This window comes from Thamnophis sirtalis, unplaced genomic scaffold (assembly GCF_051295495.1).
Source record: "Thamnophis sirtalis isolate CommonGarterSnake01/CBP01778 unplaced genomic scaffold, rThaSir2_p1.2 scaffold_3, whole genome shotgun sequence".
Taxonomy (NCBI): Eukaryota; Metazoa; Chordata; class Lepidosauria; order Squamata; family Natricidae; genus Thamnophis; species Thamnophis sirtalis.
In genome coordinates this window covers 173,654,542-173,672,061 of record NW_028261383.1, presented here as the reverse complement: position 1 = coordinate 173,672,061, position 17,520 = coordinate 173,654,542, and the positions used below count along the sequence as shown (strand labels likewise).

The window sequence follows — 17,520 nt, the reverse complement described above, 5'->3', positions numbered from 1 at the left end:
TCAGGCCCAATCTTTTGGTTTGCTCTCTTCTGTACTTTTTTTCAGCTTTATTATATCCTTATATCCTTTCTCAAATATGGCAACTAAGACCAAACAGAATACTCAAAATGCAAATATACTATAAATTACTAAAAGGGTATTACTAGGTACATTTATTTTCAGTTCTTTCCCTAAGGGGAAGAATTGAAGGATCTTTCCCAAAGATGTAATGAGAATACTATGCAATACCTGTCATTTTTAGAAATAATGTTGATAGTCTAGGCTTTAATAAACTGAGCATAGGTTATTTATTTAGTTAAGAAAACTTTTAAAATTTAAGAAAATCATGGCCACCCAACTCAATTTCAGTGACTCTGGGTGACTTACAAGGATAAAACCCCAATATATTGAATTGAATACTTTATTTGGCCAAATGTGATTGCACACACAAGGAATTTGTCTCTGGTACAGAAGCTCCCAGTAGACATGCAAAGCAACAAAATAATAATAAACATAAAACATAAAAGCAATAAAAAGCAATGATTCTTACCCTCTTAGCAGCAACAATCAAATTAAACATTTGATGTGCTCCATCCCACTCTGGGGTCCCCAAGTTCATTGACAAAACTAGATCTTTGGGGCCTTGTGTTACAGTTTCAAAATGGGGGCTAATCTCATTATTTCCAGTGGGAATGATGTTCCACAGGGAGCATTTAATTGAAGCCTCATATTAATAGGAATTGTATACATTATGCATCGTATTGTATAGAGCCATGGTGGTGCACTGGTTAGAATGCAGCATTGAGAGCTAATTTTGCTGACTGCTGGTTGCCAGCAGTTCGGCTGTTCAATTCTCACTGGCTCAGGGTTGACTCAGCCTCCCATCCTTCCAAAATCGGTAAAATGAGGACCAGATTGTTGGAGTCAATAGGCTGGCTTTGTAAACTGCTCAGAGAGGGCTGTAAAGCACTGTGAAACAGTATATAAGTCTACATATTGCTATGTAATATTTGTAATTAAATCAATAGGATATTCATTTTCATTTGGTAAGTATTAAACAGTTTGCTGTGTTTCTTATGCATTATAGTTTATTGATATTATTTTACCCTTTCTCTCAAAAGAAGAAAATAACAAGGAAGGCATTTCTAAGCCAAAGAAGAATACTAGAAAGAAAATGCATTTGACAGAAGAAAGTGATCTAGAAATATTAACCCAAGTTTCTCAGACCAGTCATTCTCTCTCTATACCCGAAGTATATGAAGAATGTAAGGAAAATTTGGAAGAAGATCAGGGGCTAAGGTAACAATAATATTTCATATACATATATGTTGTATTTGTGCTGATAAATAAAGGGAGACTAGTATAGATCTATTTCAAGCTATTTAGCTCTCATCAGCTCGCCATACCCTTACTGGTATTAGAACCTGTGCTGTATTATGGTCTCTTGTGATGAGCTGATGAGCTGATGGAGACAGAGAATGGAAGCAGTGAACTTCCTCCCATATTTGGGCATACCAGGGATTGTGACTTTGTATGTATGTATGTATGTATGTATGTATGTATGTATGTATGTATATAATGTGTGTGTGTGTGTGTGTGTGTTTTTATTTGTGCTGATAAATAAATAAAGGGAGACTAGTATAGATCTATTTCAAGCTATTTAGCTCTCATCAGCTAGCCATACCCTTACTGGGATTTGAACCTGGGCTATATTGCACACTAGGCATACTAGGCAGAGATCTTAGCCATTAGGCCACAGGCTCTTATCCGTTTATCAGCGAAGCCAGGGTGAAAGGTATCTATTAGATTTTTTACAACCCCTGGTAAGCCCCAATTATGGGAGGAAGCTAACTGCTTCCATCATCTGTCCTTCGGCTCGTCACAAGAGTCCATCACGACAGAAACCCAATATTTTATTTATTTATTAAAATATTGGGTTTCTGTCATGATGGACTCTTGTGACGAGCCGAAGGACAGATGATGGAAGCAGTTAGCTTCCTCCCATAATTGGGGCTTACCAGGGGTTGTAAAAAATCTAATATATATATATATATATATATATATATATATATATATATATATATATATATATATATATATATATATATATATATATATATATATATAATATATACATACATGCATACATACATACACACACACACACACACATACATACATACATACACGCATACGCATATATATCACTGTTATTAACATACAGTGGTAATGCATCTTCTCCTCCCCACCTAATTCCAAAACTGTCCCAACCAGGTACTCTGGAAATGGTTTAGGACTGTAAGTCCTGAATTTTCAGCCAGCTTATTCAAATACATATGAAAAGTAAGGCACTAAATCGGTAGATTGGCCTAAATAAGACTGCCCCAAAGGTGCTTTTTCAAAAGGCAAGTGGACTTTTTTTTTTTAAGTGGACAATTATGATGGCGATCATATTCCTGTCAGATACAGACTAGATTCTAGCAGGATGAGACATTCAGATATAGTTGGTACATTTTTCCCTTTTCTGTTTTAGTGTTACTTGTTTACTGGGAGAGGTTGGTGCCTGACAACTCCCAGTAAATTGATTTGTAAAGGTAAAGGTTCCCCTCACACATATGTGCTAGTCGTTCCCGACTCTAGGGAGCGGTGCTCATCTCCATTTCAAAGGCGAAGAGCCAGCGCTGTCCAAAGACGTCTCTGTAGTCATGTGGCTGGCCTGACTAAATGCCGAAGGCGCACAGAACACTGTTACCTTCCCACCAAAGTGGTCCCTATTTTTCTACTTGCATTTTTACCTGCTTTCAAACTGCTAGGTTGGCAGAAGCTGGGGCAAGTAATAGGAGCTCACTCTGTTACGTGGCACTAGGGATTTGAACCGTCGAACTGCCGTCCTTTCTGATCGACAAGCTCAGCGTCTTAGCCACTGAGCCACTGCGTCCCTTCAAAAAATTGATTTGTAACCCCTGCCAATAAAACTATAATGTTTCTCTCAAAATCAATATTTCTCCCTTCAATGAATGGATTTAAATAATAAATAATAGTTAAATCAAGTAAAATCAAGACTGAGTTGGGGAATACCAGAATAATCTGAGACGTTCTAAAACAATCTTCAGCATATTTTATGGCTCACAAGACTAATTTACTTCACTGCTTTAAAATGTTTGAGAAGGATTCAGCAATGCTCAACAATTCCTGAAAACAAATACAATTACAATACTACTTTAATACTAATTGCAAACTACTTGGCAATTACTAACTCGAAGAAATAAACACTAGATTAATTCATGTTTATTTTTTTGGTTTTTACAAAATCCACTCCTGTCAGTTCATGCCTTAGTAAAATGTAAAATGACTGTTGGATTATTCATTTAATAAACCAGATAACTAAAATTTTGCAGTACCGATCAATGTTACTAATTGAAGAACAAGTTGGGAATATCCTATTTCATATTCCTCCTGATAAAATGCTATTTTTAATTTATAGCATCATAGAATCTTAGGGCTGGAAGAGATCTTGAATATCTTCTAATCCAACCGCCAGTCTTTTCTTGAAAGCCTCCCGCAATGGAGCACCCATAACTTGGGGAGGCAAACTGTTCCATTGATTAATTGTTCACTCATGAAATTCCTCCTTAGTTCCAGGTTGGATTTCCCTCTAACGAGCTTCCACCCACTGCTTCGTGTTCTGCCCTCAGGCGCTATGGAGAATAAATCAACTCCCCTCTTCCTTGGCTCAGCCCTTCAAGCTATTACCCCCTAATCTTTCTTTTTGTTAGGCTTAGCCCTTCATCATACCATCTGACCTCCAGACCGCATATCTTTTTTGTTGTTGTTCTGCTCTGCACTCTTTCTAGGTTCAGCACCTTTTTTTTTTTGTATCAGAGAGTTTGACACAGTATTTCAAATTTGGCCTCACTCGTGCACTATTTAGTGGTACAACCACAGGAGGTATATAGGTTTCTGTGATCTTGATGCTGTCCCTGTGTTGATGCAGCCTGGGACTGCATCTGCTGTTTTTGGCCGCTGGAGTATACTGCTGACTCCTACTTGTGGTGGCTCACAAGTAGACCTAGCTCCCTCTCACAGGCACCACTCTTGAACCAGGTACTGCCTATCCTGTGCCTGTGCATTTGTGTGTTTTTTTCTGCCTAAGTGTAGGATTTTACTTTTCTCACCCCTAAACTGTATCTTGTTGGATAGGGCTCAATACTCAAGTCTGGCAAGATCCTTCTGAATCTTGAGTCTTTCTTCCAAAGTATTAGCAATTCCCCACACCTTGGAGTCGTCTGCAAATCTGTTGAGTGCCCTTCAATCATTTATGATGTTGAAGAGCACTGGCCCGTGAGAAAACCTTGAATAGGTATCTCAGTGCATTCTTCTCTCAGCGTAGATGTAGTTCCATTGAGGACCTCATACTGAGTACAGTTGGTCAGCCAATTGCAAATCCGTCTGCTTCCTTTTTACTCCATATTTTTATATCTTACCAAGACGTACAATGTGGTCTACTTTTATCATATGCCTTACTGAAATCTGAGTGTTCTATATCCACAACATTTCCTCGATCCACTTTATCAAAGAAGGCAATAAGATTTGTTCTCACAGCAGAAATTAAATTGAGGATCAATTATGGTTAAATTAGTGAAGAACCTCAGGGGGGAAAAAGTCTGTAAATGGTTATAAAACTATCACAACCATTAGTCACAAAACCTAGCTTGGTAGCCACTGAATATAGGATTAAATTCACTGAAAGTGGGAGAAAGCAGCCTACCTTGTATCATCTATTGGATAAAGATTTTCATTCAACAGACACTTTTGAAAGTGTTAGCTCTTCTTTTTGAATGAACAAGATAAACGGACCATTTTATTGATGAGGCAACAAGATAATTCAAGAAAAGATGGATAACTTTAGTTCTGGGAAAAGCATGTGTGTGTGTGTGTGTGTGATATCATCACAGGGGGTCTGCGAAGTCTTGAAGAAATGTCATGATTTAAATCTTGAGTTAAGTCTTAGGGATCCCTGGCCTTGCTCCATGGCCACAAAAGATGTTTAAAGGGAGCCCATGGTGGAGAATAGTTTGAGAATTGCTGGCCAGCCAACACGGCAACAGCTCAATCAGGGAAGCTGATAGAGCTGCACAAATCAAACTTATTGCCTCGGCCCCATCTTAAGCTACAGTGTCTCACATCTGGTTAAACTGAAGGCAAAACCTCTGAAAGAGCTAAAGGAGGGGGGGGGTCCATGCTAAATAAAAGATTAAGAACCACTGCCCTGACTTCTTTAATAAATCTTCCTCTTCACAGCTTGACAAGGCTCCAAAGGTGTCAACTAATTATGCCTCCATAAATTCAACTGCAATCTATCCTCTTTCTGCCTGAACTTGCTTATCTGAATAAGAATAGAATAGAATAGAATAGAATAGAATTCTTTATTGGCCAAGTGTGTTTGGACACACAAGGAATTTGTCTTTGGTGCATATAATCTCAGTGTACATAAAGAAAAATAGAATAGAATACATTCATCAATAATCATAAGATACAATACTTAGAATAATAGTAATGCAGTCTTAGTAGATAATTTGATAGTGTTGTGGGGATTAGTTGTTTAGCAGAGTGATGGCATTCAGGGGAAAACTGAAAGAACATTCTTTGTTGTGCTTTTTTGATGACATTTTTCATGTTAGGTGTCCATTTTAAGTCTTGAGATATGATAGAACCTAGAAACCTGAAGGTCTCTACTGTTGATACTGTGTTGTCTAGTATTGTAAGAGGCGGTAATATAGGAGGGTTTCCCCTAAAATCTACCACCATTTCTACGGTTTTGAGCATATTTAGTTCAAGATTGTTCTGGTCACACCACAAGGCTAGTTGTTCAACCTCCCGTCTGTACGCAGATTCATCGTTGTCTCGAATGAAACCAATCACGGTTGTATAAGTGTCTCCAGAAGGCAGAGATGGTTTGTTATCTTTGCAAGAGAACCACTCTTTGGTTCTCATTACAGCCCATCTTATTAAGAAGCCACTCAGTCAAATGCATGGCAGTTGCATAGTAATGACATTGAAGTAATCAACTTAGGGAATGAGTAATTACTTTCTTTGAAGCCCACTGTCTGCTATTGAGTCTATTAAGAGTGATTTGTAGGTAAATCTGCTTAGTTTGCAATACACAGTTGTTTGGAGTTTGATTTTCAACCCTTCCCTGTCTCAAAAGTAAAAGAACAGGATTGGGTGAGGGGGGGGGGCGTTCCCTTTTCACAGTAGATTCGTCCTATTGAGTCTTCACTTTGGGTTACAGTGGCTTGATCATTTTTGGATTCAGAGCTTTCTGCTCCAGTTAATTCATAACATTCACACACATAACAAAAATACAAACCAATAATGGGGATGTGAATCTCATAACTCTTACATTCATTATATTGGAGCAGCACAGTGAGGTTTTAAACTAAGACCCCCGCCCCAGTAGAAACAGAGTTAATTGACACTCAAATAAATGCTTGTAATTCTTTATAAACACTTGGTTCTCTGAGTATATGAAAGACAAAATAATTTATTACACACACACACACACACACATACCAGAAATGCAAATGAATAATGAAGATGAAAAACTCATAACTCTTTATATTGCAGCAGCAAAGTTTTAAACTAGGTTTTTTTCTCAATAGAGAAAATATGGGAGAATTTTTCAGCAATTCCTTAAAATGAGGCACAGTGAAAAAGCCCAATGGAAGATAGATCTGCCAGTTTCCTTCCTTGGGATTTAACTAAGGAATGGAAAATGGGGGAAACTGTAGATCTTGGGAGACAGGACATTAATTGATATATGCAGCTTGGGGTGACTGGCAACTAAAAAAGTGCATGGCGCTTTCTATTAATGATAATTCAAGTTTGTTTCCCTTTGAAGAAATTTATAATGCAAATGCTCTTTAATCAAGGGGAAAATGAATGTGTGACTGTAATATACACATATAATAAAATAGAATGTGAACATAGAAGGAAGAGATGTGGGCTTCTTGTTTCGTTGCAATTGCCAAGAATAAAGTTCATTTATAGGAAGGTGGAAACCATCTTTTCCCTATTGCAGGATCCTTCTTTTGGGTAATTTAAATTAGTAATTTGTTGTTTCTAAATTTGAATTCGTTTTTTTCTTTCCAGCTCTACCAAGTTACTTAAGGATGGTTGTGAATGGAAAGAGCTAGATTGCACTAAGGCTGCAATACCTTCTTCACAAGTAAGTATATTAAAATCTCAATGCAAAAATGACATCTTAGTAGTGTAATTGCAGTTTATATTGTCTTTTTCACCTTCCGCCTTCCAAAGTTTGCAGGTAATCTTCCCTTAACTACCAGTTGTTCAGTGATCATTTAAAATGATGACGACACTAACAAATAGTAGTTACAACTAGTCCTTGAGATTATGGCCCTTGCAACACTTCCATCTCCACCACTTCCAAGATATAACTGTTTAGACACTTGGCAGCCCATCAATTACAACATTTGGGCTGCCAACATTTACAGCACTTATTTCAACTCTTTCCCTTCCACCTATCTCCCCCTCATTTCTGCACTTTTGACAGCCCTGCACTCCACTTTCACTGACATTCACCGTCTTCTTACAGAACCAATCAAAAAACCAACAAATCACAGAACCATTATGGCTTTTCCATAGTGTATTTTTCTAGCTTAGCCAATAAGCGAAATCTTCATGCATATGGAATAGCATTACTGGGCCAAATTGAATACTTTAATTTTAAAAGTTGTTGAGGAAGTGAATGTGACTGTCTCATTTTTTATTATAGAATAGGAAGCTCATACCAACATTTACTACTAAGGCAAAAAAATCATTGATTAAAAGACAAGAAAAATGTTTTGAGGAAACTACAGTAATTTGGACCAAAGAGGTATGAGCTGATATTCGCAACAAACTTTCTGCTTGTTTACAGTATAATGTAATAGATATTTGCCACCATTAAAAAATGGTTGCGGTTAGATGAAAAAGAAATATTTAAAAAGTAATGAAATGCAACTAAGATTATATTTTTGCTGCTATTTACAATTATTTATTTGTGCAGCAGTGAAGTTTTGTAGATGCATTTCTGAAGCTAAGCATTTTCTTGTTCATGTTGGCATTAAAATATTTTTATTCCTTTGGTTTTGATGACTTCTGACTCTGACTCTGGGCAGGTCACAAAATAAGGAGTGACATGCACACAACAAATGAATAGGAATACAATAAAAATTAATCTAAAAATATTTTAAAGACTTTGTTACAGTGTTTTTGTAGCTATATGGTGAATTTATATTCACTGATATTAGAAGAGAAGTTGAGCTAAATTTAATAGATATTTGGAGAAAAATGGAACCAGAAAAAAAACAATTTACCTTTTACTCCAATCTACATCAGTCCTGGTCACGGATTGATATGGCATGAATGAATGGGGAAATTGGGGCAGAAATAAATACAATTGAAATAGTATCAAATATGTGGGTGAATCACAACCCCATTAAAATAATTTGGGAAGGAAAAAATCCCTAGATGAAGATGGATGTTAAATTTGCAAATATTAAAAGAAAAACAATTTATTCAAAAATGTAGAAACGAATTGGAGTTATTCCTTAAGGAAAACACAAAAGAACAAATATCTATATAAAATCTATGGGACACCATGAAAGCTTATTCCCACGGAATTATTATAGCGTATTCAGCAAAAAGAAACAAAGAGAAATGGGCACAACAGAAAATATTAGAGGAGGAAATTAAAAATTTAGAAATAGAATTTCAAAATAAGCCACAGAATGGCAAAATTAGAAAGGATTGGATGTTAGCAAAACATAAATTAAATACATCAGACCAGGAAGAAACGGTAAATGGCCTAAAACTAACAAAACAAAACTTCTTTGAGCAAGCAAATAAACCAGGGAGGTGGTTGTATTACAGATTGAGAAAAGAGAGAGAAAAAAGATTAATATATCAACTTCAAGAGGAAACTGGTGAATTACAACATACAATGGAAGGGAAGAAAAGGATTGCATTCAAGTACTTTGTGAATATGTATAAAGGGGAACAAGGAGATGAAAAACAAATAAAAGAATATCTGAATGGAGAAGAAAAACCGTCAATAACAGAAGACATGAAGAAATGTTGCAAAAAAACAACAACCTAGAATTGAAACAGGCGATCCAAAAACAGAAAAATAATAAAACGCCAGGTCCAGATGGATTTCCAGCAGAATGGTATAAAATAATAGATGAATAAAGTTGAAAGCTCTACAGAATGACAGAGCAGAGGTGGTATGGGATTCCTTGACTGGGACCTTTATTACAAAGCAGCAGCATTAACATGGATTAGGGATTGGATAAATTTAAAAAATAAAAGAATACTAACATTAGAGGGCCACGATCTGCAAACGGGATGGCATTATTTCCTATGGGAAGTGGGTAAAAAGAAACAAAAATACTTTAATAGACACTATATTAGAGATGCACTGATACAGGTCTGGAATAAAATTAGAGAAAAATACTACATGAAAATACCGACATGGCTTTCCACTATGGAAGCCAGGACATATCCCAATACACGAGATCTATCGAAAATGATTAGATATAGTGAAATTTTAGACATTCAAGGAAATTTGAAAACAAATCAGGAATTAAAGGAGCTAAATATAAATATAGACTGGTGGCCAGACCTTCAACTACAATTGAGATTAAAAAAAAGATATAAAAGAATATGGAATATACATAGAATTACAACAAATAGATAAAATTTTAATTGGCCCAGAAAATAAATTCATAACGAAAATTTACAAATATTTATTAGAAGTAACATTAGAAGAAGAAAAAGTTCAAGGTTGCATGATAGCGTGGGCCAAAAACTTTGTGGATTGGGAAAGAATTTGGAACACAAATTACAAAGTAACTTGATCAGTAACACTCAAAGAAAATATGTATACAATGTTTTATCGTTGGCATTTACCACCAATGAGATTGGCTAAAATGTACCCAAACATGAATCCGACCTGCTGGAAGTGTAAAAAAATACAAGGGACTTTCTATCACATATGGTGGACCTGCCCGGAAACTGAAAAATATTGGACAAAAATTTGGAAATGGGTGCAAGAAATTACAGGAGAACAAATAAAATACAAACCCGAACTCTTTCTACTGGGAATAATCAAAGGGAAATATACAAAGAAAATTAAGTACATATTAACACATCTGCTGACGACAGTTAGAATAGCGTTTGCCCAATTCTGGAAACAAAATAATATCCCCTTGGACGAATTAGTGACACAAAAAAATTGGGATTGTGCAGAGATGGACAAATTAACATTAAAATTAAAAGACAAAGAAGAGTCGGACTATATTATGAAATTTGGAACAATTGGTACAAATGGCTGCAAGGCAAGAATAAAATTAATTAAGCCAAAAAACAATATATATTTATATATAGAGAGAGAACTGTGTATAAAGGTTTATAAACATAGAAGCGAAATAATATTTATATGTACAGGTATGATGATATAATAATGTTGATATAATGACTGTAAGGTGTTGTAGAAGGAAAAAATAATAATTTAAAAAATTCAGAAGAGAAGTTGAAAGTGGTAACAAGAATCAAAATATAAATACTAGATAATTAAACACATTTATTTTTATGAGGTGAGAGAAAAAATATTCAGAAAATGCTAGATATTTGCACTGCTTTTTTATCTACTCATCTTTTTTTGCCTTTTGATAGGGGCAACACATGGATAAAAATGTATCTAGAACAGCAGAAGATACTGTTCAAAACCCAGTTACACCTGCAGAATCCTCAGTGACAAAAATGGAGAGTGCCAGAGATCAAATAATCCCTCATTGTGAAAGAATAAATGAAGGACTAGATGTAAAAAAACAAGATGAATATGGGATTAGAAAAATAAACAATAATGATGTCACATCAGGATTATCTGATTCTCAGCAAGAAGCAGGAATTGAATCAAATTCACAAGCAAGTAACTACAAAGAAGAAATGTCACAAAAGCAAGTTTCTTTTTCTCTATGTGTATCAAGTAATAAAGATGAGAATAATTCTGAAAAGAAAGCTCTCCCTACAGAGCCAGTTAAATACCAACTGGCGAAGCAGATGAATGTAAGCATGTTGCCAGAAGATAGGAGTATTGACCATATTAAAAGTGGCCAAAATGAAGAACAGCGTCTGGACAGTTCGGGCACAAATATGCAACAAGATAAATCGATGCAAATTATCTTGAAAGCAGGTGAAACAGATGACGCTAGCTGGATTAATAAGGGAAACGGCAAAGATTCACATTATTCCGAGTGCATGGATAGCCAAACCCAAAAGGTGACCAACATAATTCAACTCCCAGTTATTACAGATATATTCATTCCTACATCAGAAAAACTGAACACTTCTCCATGTACAATTAGTGCAAATAAACAGAGAAATGCGGACGCCAAAGAAACAGAAGGACTTCCAGATAAAAGTGGAAAAACTGAAGAACAAAATGACAACTGTACATGTAGCAATAATGAAATTTCTGCCCCTGAAGCCTATAAACCTGTACTGATTAAAAAAGCTTCTGATCAGCAGAACCTCGAATCAAATGGCAAACCTGTAGAGAAAGGCATTAGAAGCATAGACTCTTGTAGAAAAGAGTCAATTCTTGCAGAGCAAAATAGTGTAAAAAACCAAGGTATTTCTGGGAAAGAGTTTCCTTATGTTCAGCCTGTTGATCCCTATTTAGAAAAGGGAGTGGATCATTCTGAGCCAATTTGTGACCAGATCATTTTACAAGGAAGTCTGGTTTCCCCACAGTTTAATGAGGATGTTCTACCCGAAAGCAGACAAATTTCTTTGGAGGATACTCTTTGCATAAAGGAGAGCATTTGTAACTCGACTGAACCAAATGTTCCTACTCTGCTGATCCAAAAAGAGAACGCAATTTGTTCTGAACATTTGGTGTTGAATATGCAGCAATCAGAACTCAGAGAAAATAATTTGATTATAGACAATATTATGAATCCATTGCCAAGCAGAAACGTTGTTGAGAAAACAGTGATGAAGGATTCCAAGGCAGAACCAAATCCAAAGAAAAATGTCTTCTTTTCCAGCGATATCTATATGGCAGATGAAGAATCAGCAGAGTGTGAAGGAAACAGGAGAGAACCTGACCAGTTGAACAGCAGCCTTCATTCTGTAGAGATTCTTCCACCACAAGTGTTGGGTGACCCCGATAAGGAAATTAATGCACAGTCAACAATGCAAGGATCTTTTGCTGCATGTAGGCCAGATTCCAGCATCAGGGCACCAAATGATCTTGACGTGGTAGTTCAAGCATATTCTCCTTGCCCAGATTCCTTTTCTCTGGACCTGGAATCCTTGCCTGACACTCTATTGGAGGGCGTCCTGGAAAGCCACGGTGTTGAATCTCAATCACAGAAAGTAAGCTGACTACTGATGACTTTTTTTTAAAGTGCTATTGTTATTCAACACAACAGTCGAGGCCTTAAAATTTGATTAACATTATTAATGTTTAGGTCCTTCACAATTAATAGTCAATCTCATATTGATTTGGAAAGAAATGATCTTGTACTTTATTTATTAAATTTATACGCTGCCCATCTCACTCTGCAAAGGAAGTCTGGATAGTTTTATATACTTTATTATGTTATATATATATATATATATATATATATATATATATATATATATATATATATATATATATATATATATATATATATATATATATACATACATACATACATACATACATACATACACACACACATACACATACATACATACACACATACACACACATACATACACACACATATACATACACATACATATATATATATATATACACACATATATACACACATATATACACACATATATATATATACACACACACACACACACACACACACACACACACACACACACACACACACACATACATATATATATATATATATATATATATCATATAATTTAAATTCTTGTTATATTGTGGGAAGTTATCATCCAGCCCTCTCCCAGAAAATGAAATATCCTAGGAAATATTGAAAAGGCAGAATATTTATCTGGATGTGAAAAGAAAGAAACATGTTTTAAAAGACAGAATAGTCGCCTGTAGCTTTCTGCTCATCCCCAGTTAATGGGCCATTAAGACTAGCCAGGCTAGCCCACTTTGCATAATAAAGATTTCTCCACTGCAGCTGCAGGTGGAAGGGATATTGGAAGTTGCTCAACTCTCCACATGGCATCTGAGAACTCATCTATGGATTCAAAACAGCCTAGAGAGTAGCCCCCTGCATGACCCCATGGGAGTCTGACAACCAATCAGAAGACATTTCTTACACAGGAACAGGAAACAGAGAGGTGGGACTGAACAGGTTATAAAAAGCCTAGCAAGCCCCTCCCTCAGCCCTTCTCCTTCTCCACCAACATTGAAGCATGTGATCCCCTTTTCTGTCCAGGGCTCAAGCCATGTGGTCCTGTCCACCATTAAAACCATCTTTCCAAGCAGCCTCCATGTCTCCAGTGTCTTCTTCCCCACCTGGAGCTCAACCCAGAAGGACATTTCTTTCAACAATATAAAAACTAAAACAGTCTGAGGTTAAATCCTTAAAGCTGGAGATATCATTTATAAAGTGCAGTACTTTCATTAAGATTGAGGTAAAAAAAATTCCAATATTTTATATAATTTTAAATGTTTTAAATGTAAAAAGTATTGCAATTAATTGCTGATATCATAGGTCCAATCAAGCCCCAGTTTTCATTTAGTCCCATGGTTAATCCAAGCTCCACCCTTTTTCTTTTTTGCTTTTCAGAAACATTCAGCTTCTTTCCCTTATTATCTCATTTTTAGTTCTGTGTGCTTTCTTGGTGGCATGGGGGGGGGGGCAAAACAAAAGCCTTTTTGTCTCTTATTTTAATCCATTTCTAATAAGATGAATTAAGAGTTACTTGGCTTTCAATAATTGTCTTCCTCCTCCTTCATTTATAAAAGGGTAGCAATAGAAGGAGGACAGGAGAAAAAGAAAACTACAAGTGTCAGGAATTCTGGAAATAGCCGAGAAGAAAAGCTTGCTAGCAAAGTACACTGAAAATGAATAAGATTTATTCTCTTGCCACATAACAGATCCTTTCCAAACAGCTTAATCTCAAACTTAACTGGAAAAAGTCTTTTTTTAAAAAATCCTGCACAAACCTGAGATTCATTACTGGCAGAATGAAAATGAAAATGATACCCCCACCTCCAAGTAAACTCTTTGTTATGTAGAACACCATTATATCTCTTCCATTTCTTTCCTTTCAGACATATGTTCTGAATGATTTACAGACATGTTTCAAGGACAAAAGTAATCAGTATACCACAAGGAAACAAGGAGAAAATAAAATCTCAGCCCCTGATTCTTCTGAAATATCTGCAAATAATGTCAGGTTAGTGGGTTTCCTCACATGAGTTTTTATTTTACATTCCCCTTCCACATGGTCTCATTAAGGACTCCCATTTTAAGTATACACACAATCAAGGTGTATATATGTTTACCTGGATCTGAGTGAAAGTTTATGCTAACATTCCATGTTTTTTTTAATTTATTCTTTATCTTACACTTTTAGCAGACTGCTAAGGGGAAAGAAGCAAAATAACAAAATGCAGAATTAAAATGTTTATTCTAGAAAGGATGTCCACATTGAATGTAATGTCATAATAATGTTTGGCAGCTTTCGGCTGCCCATTTATCTTGTATTAGGCATTTTGGGGCAGGTACAGAAAGTTTTATGAATAAGATATCTAAGATTTCGTGGCAAAAGCACTTGCTAAAAACATATTTAATATTAAAATGTACACTAAAATATACTTAAAATGCATTTAAAAACTACAATGCCTGATAGTCACTTAACATTTAAGGGCATTTTTACCATTGAAAAACCACTGATTATGCCATTGATCTGATGCCCAAATTCTTTTATCCTTTAAAAAAAAAAAATCAGAGATGAAATGAAGATGATTTGTGATCCATCCAAACAGGAGGATGCAACAGAGGTTGTTTATGGACTAATTAAAGAACTGTCTAATCTCAAGTAAGAATATATTTGTTATAAAACACATAAAAGAATTTAAATATAGTAGGCAGGCATCTTCATAATATCCATAGCATGGAAGGAACAGGTTCTTTTTACTAAAGGTTCCAGATTTATTACTTTCAAAGGTCTTTGAAATTAGTCCAACAGACAAATGAAATTATGTCATCTGACCACAGGTTTTCCATTCTTGACCTAAATATCTTTGTCTACTAACTGCCTTGTTTAGCAACCATTCAAAGATATGAATAATAGGTTGCATAAATAACAGCTTGCACTCGGATTAAACTTCCCACCAGACAAATCAGTAGAGACAAACCAATTCTCAGGGAAAACCTATTAAAAATCAGAATGCATAACACCCACTGATTGTCACTTATAACTTGCAACTCAAGCCACTAAAATATACAACCCATATTGGGCAATGACCCTGGTTCATGCTTGTCTAGGCTAGAGAAAGCCATCAAACCTGAAGTGGGTTCTCACAAACAGTAAGAAATGATAACACAAGACCCTGCAACAAATCACATGACTTCATGTTGCTCACTAATCTTTTAGCTCATCTTCCCAACATACATCAGAAGGTCAGAAGAAACAATGGGTTTTAACCCATTATAATTGCTAACTGATAAAGATACAAGTACTTGCAATCATGGTACCTGTATCTGTAAAATCACTGTCTCCCTTTATATTTTACATCAGTTTAATCTTGCATCTGATGAAATGAGCCTTAGTTAACAAAAAACTTATTTTTTTCATTAAAATCTGTTGGTCTGAAAAGATGTATCAGACTCTTCCTGATTTTTATTAAAGGTTGTTTCTACTATGTTTTCAATGCCTGAGCACTACTAATATATTTAGGATGTTCCTAGGTGAGGCCTAATTATAATAGTATAAATAACAGCAGTAGATAAAACGGAAATGTAAGACCAGACAATATTTTGATAAATGCCATTCCTTCTATCTCCTAGTGGAGGAAAGTACAAAAAATAAACAAAAATTAGTGCTTCATCACTATATAAAACCAAAAGCATTTAAAATATTATTTTGCGTAGAAAAAACAACTCAAGTTATGCTGTAACAAACACAATTAATATTTAAAAATTAACAATCATCAGATTCAAGGCAACTACCAATGCATATTCACTTTTAATTCAACTAGTGTGAATCATTTATTTTATTCTGTTCAGGCCAGGCAAGCCGGCCTGGCCTGAACAGAATAAAATAAATGATTAATTTAATTGTTAATTTTAATCTAATTTTTAAATTTTTATTGTTAATATTAATTGGGTTTGTTTTTGGACACTTTATTTAATTTCCTTTTTAACTTTTGTAATATGTGCTTTTTTTAATGTTGTACGCCACCCTGAGTTTTGGGAGAAGGGCGCCATATAAATCCAATAAACACAAACACACAAGTTTACTGAAATAAAACTATACAAATGTCTTTTTAAAAAAAAAGAACATGGTAATGGTTAGGAATTTAGATAGCTCTGTGAAAAAAAGACATTCTGGTCTAATCATGGTTAAATGGAGCTTTGCATTTCAAACTCTGCTTTTTTGTTATGTCTGTACAACAGTGAGAATTCATAATTTGATTGTTGCCTTGTTTTCAGCCGATTGATCATGAGTACACACAGAGATCTGGATTCCTTCAAGAGACTGAAGTCTCGGAGAAACAAACAACATGGGAGGCTCCTATCCCACAGCATGAACAATATGACAAGTATGGCTTGTGCAGTGAAAAAGAAGAGAGAATTATAACATGTTATTCCCTCAATATTTATAAGAATGTTTGCTCTACTTTTGGCAGTATTCCTTAGCTATGGCAACCTATCAGGAGGCATTGTATTTATTTTCCGACAGTTAGTTTTCACTTCAATAAAACAAAAGTACATTTTATCTTTGTTTAAGTATCTACCTGGTTATTCAACTCTGAGAAGAATTAAAGCTAGTGTCCTGAAATAACAAAACTTTCCCACTTCTCTCCCGTCTCTTAAGATGCACATTATTTGAAGAAATCTCCCATGATTTCTTCATATAGCAAAGTAGCATATCTGTTGCTTTTTAAATACAAGTTTAAAAAAAAAACCTTCAGTCACACTACAAAATGTACAACATTTTGGTTTAACTATTTAATAGTTTATTAATAAGTTAGAAAAGCCTTGTGCAATGTGATTCCATACAAATATATTAGCTTTACAATTGCCGTAATTCCATATCATCAGGTAGATTAATAGAAATCTAGACAGTACAAAATTGTGGAAGGCAAGATACATTCACTTTGTGGGGGCTGTAGGGAAAATCTGAATCCTTTATTTGGGCACAAGTCAAACAAAGTGGAACGTTTAAAATAATACTGATTACGTGGCATCTAGATGTCTCCAACTGAAACAACTCTGATGCTCCGTTTTATTTTGCAAAATTTCTTCTTTCCTA

At 35.3% G+C, this 17,520-nt stretch overlaps 1 protein-coding gene across 1 annotated transcript; it reads left to right on the top strand.

Moving 5' to 3' along the window:
• Nucleotides 1-1,107: 1,107 nt before the first annotated feature.
• BRME1 (break repair meiotic recombinase recruitment factor 1) lies at nucleotides 1,108-16,983 on the top strand. The gene is made up of 7 exons (XM_087707933.1): nucleotides 1,108-1,278; nucleotides 7,132-7,207; nucleotides 7,775-7,876; nucleotides 10,717-12,423; nucleotides 14,312-14,436; nucleotides 14,992-15,081; nucleotides 16,698-16,983. Exons 1-7 carry the CDS (start codon nucleotides 1,154-1,156, stop codon nucleotides 16,843-16,845), a joined length of 2,373 nt encoding a protein of 790 aa, XP_087564059.1. The 5' UTR covers nucleotides 1,108-1,153; the 3' UTR covers nucleotides 16,846-16,983.
• The last annotated feature ends 537 nt before the right edge of the window (nucleotides 16,984-17,520 follow it).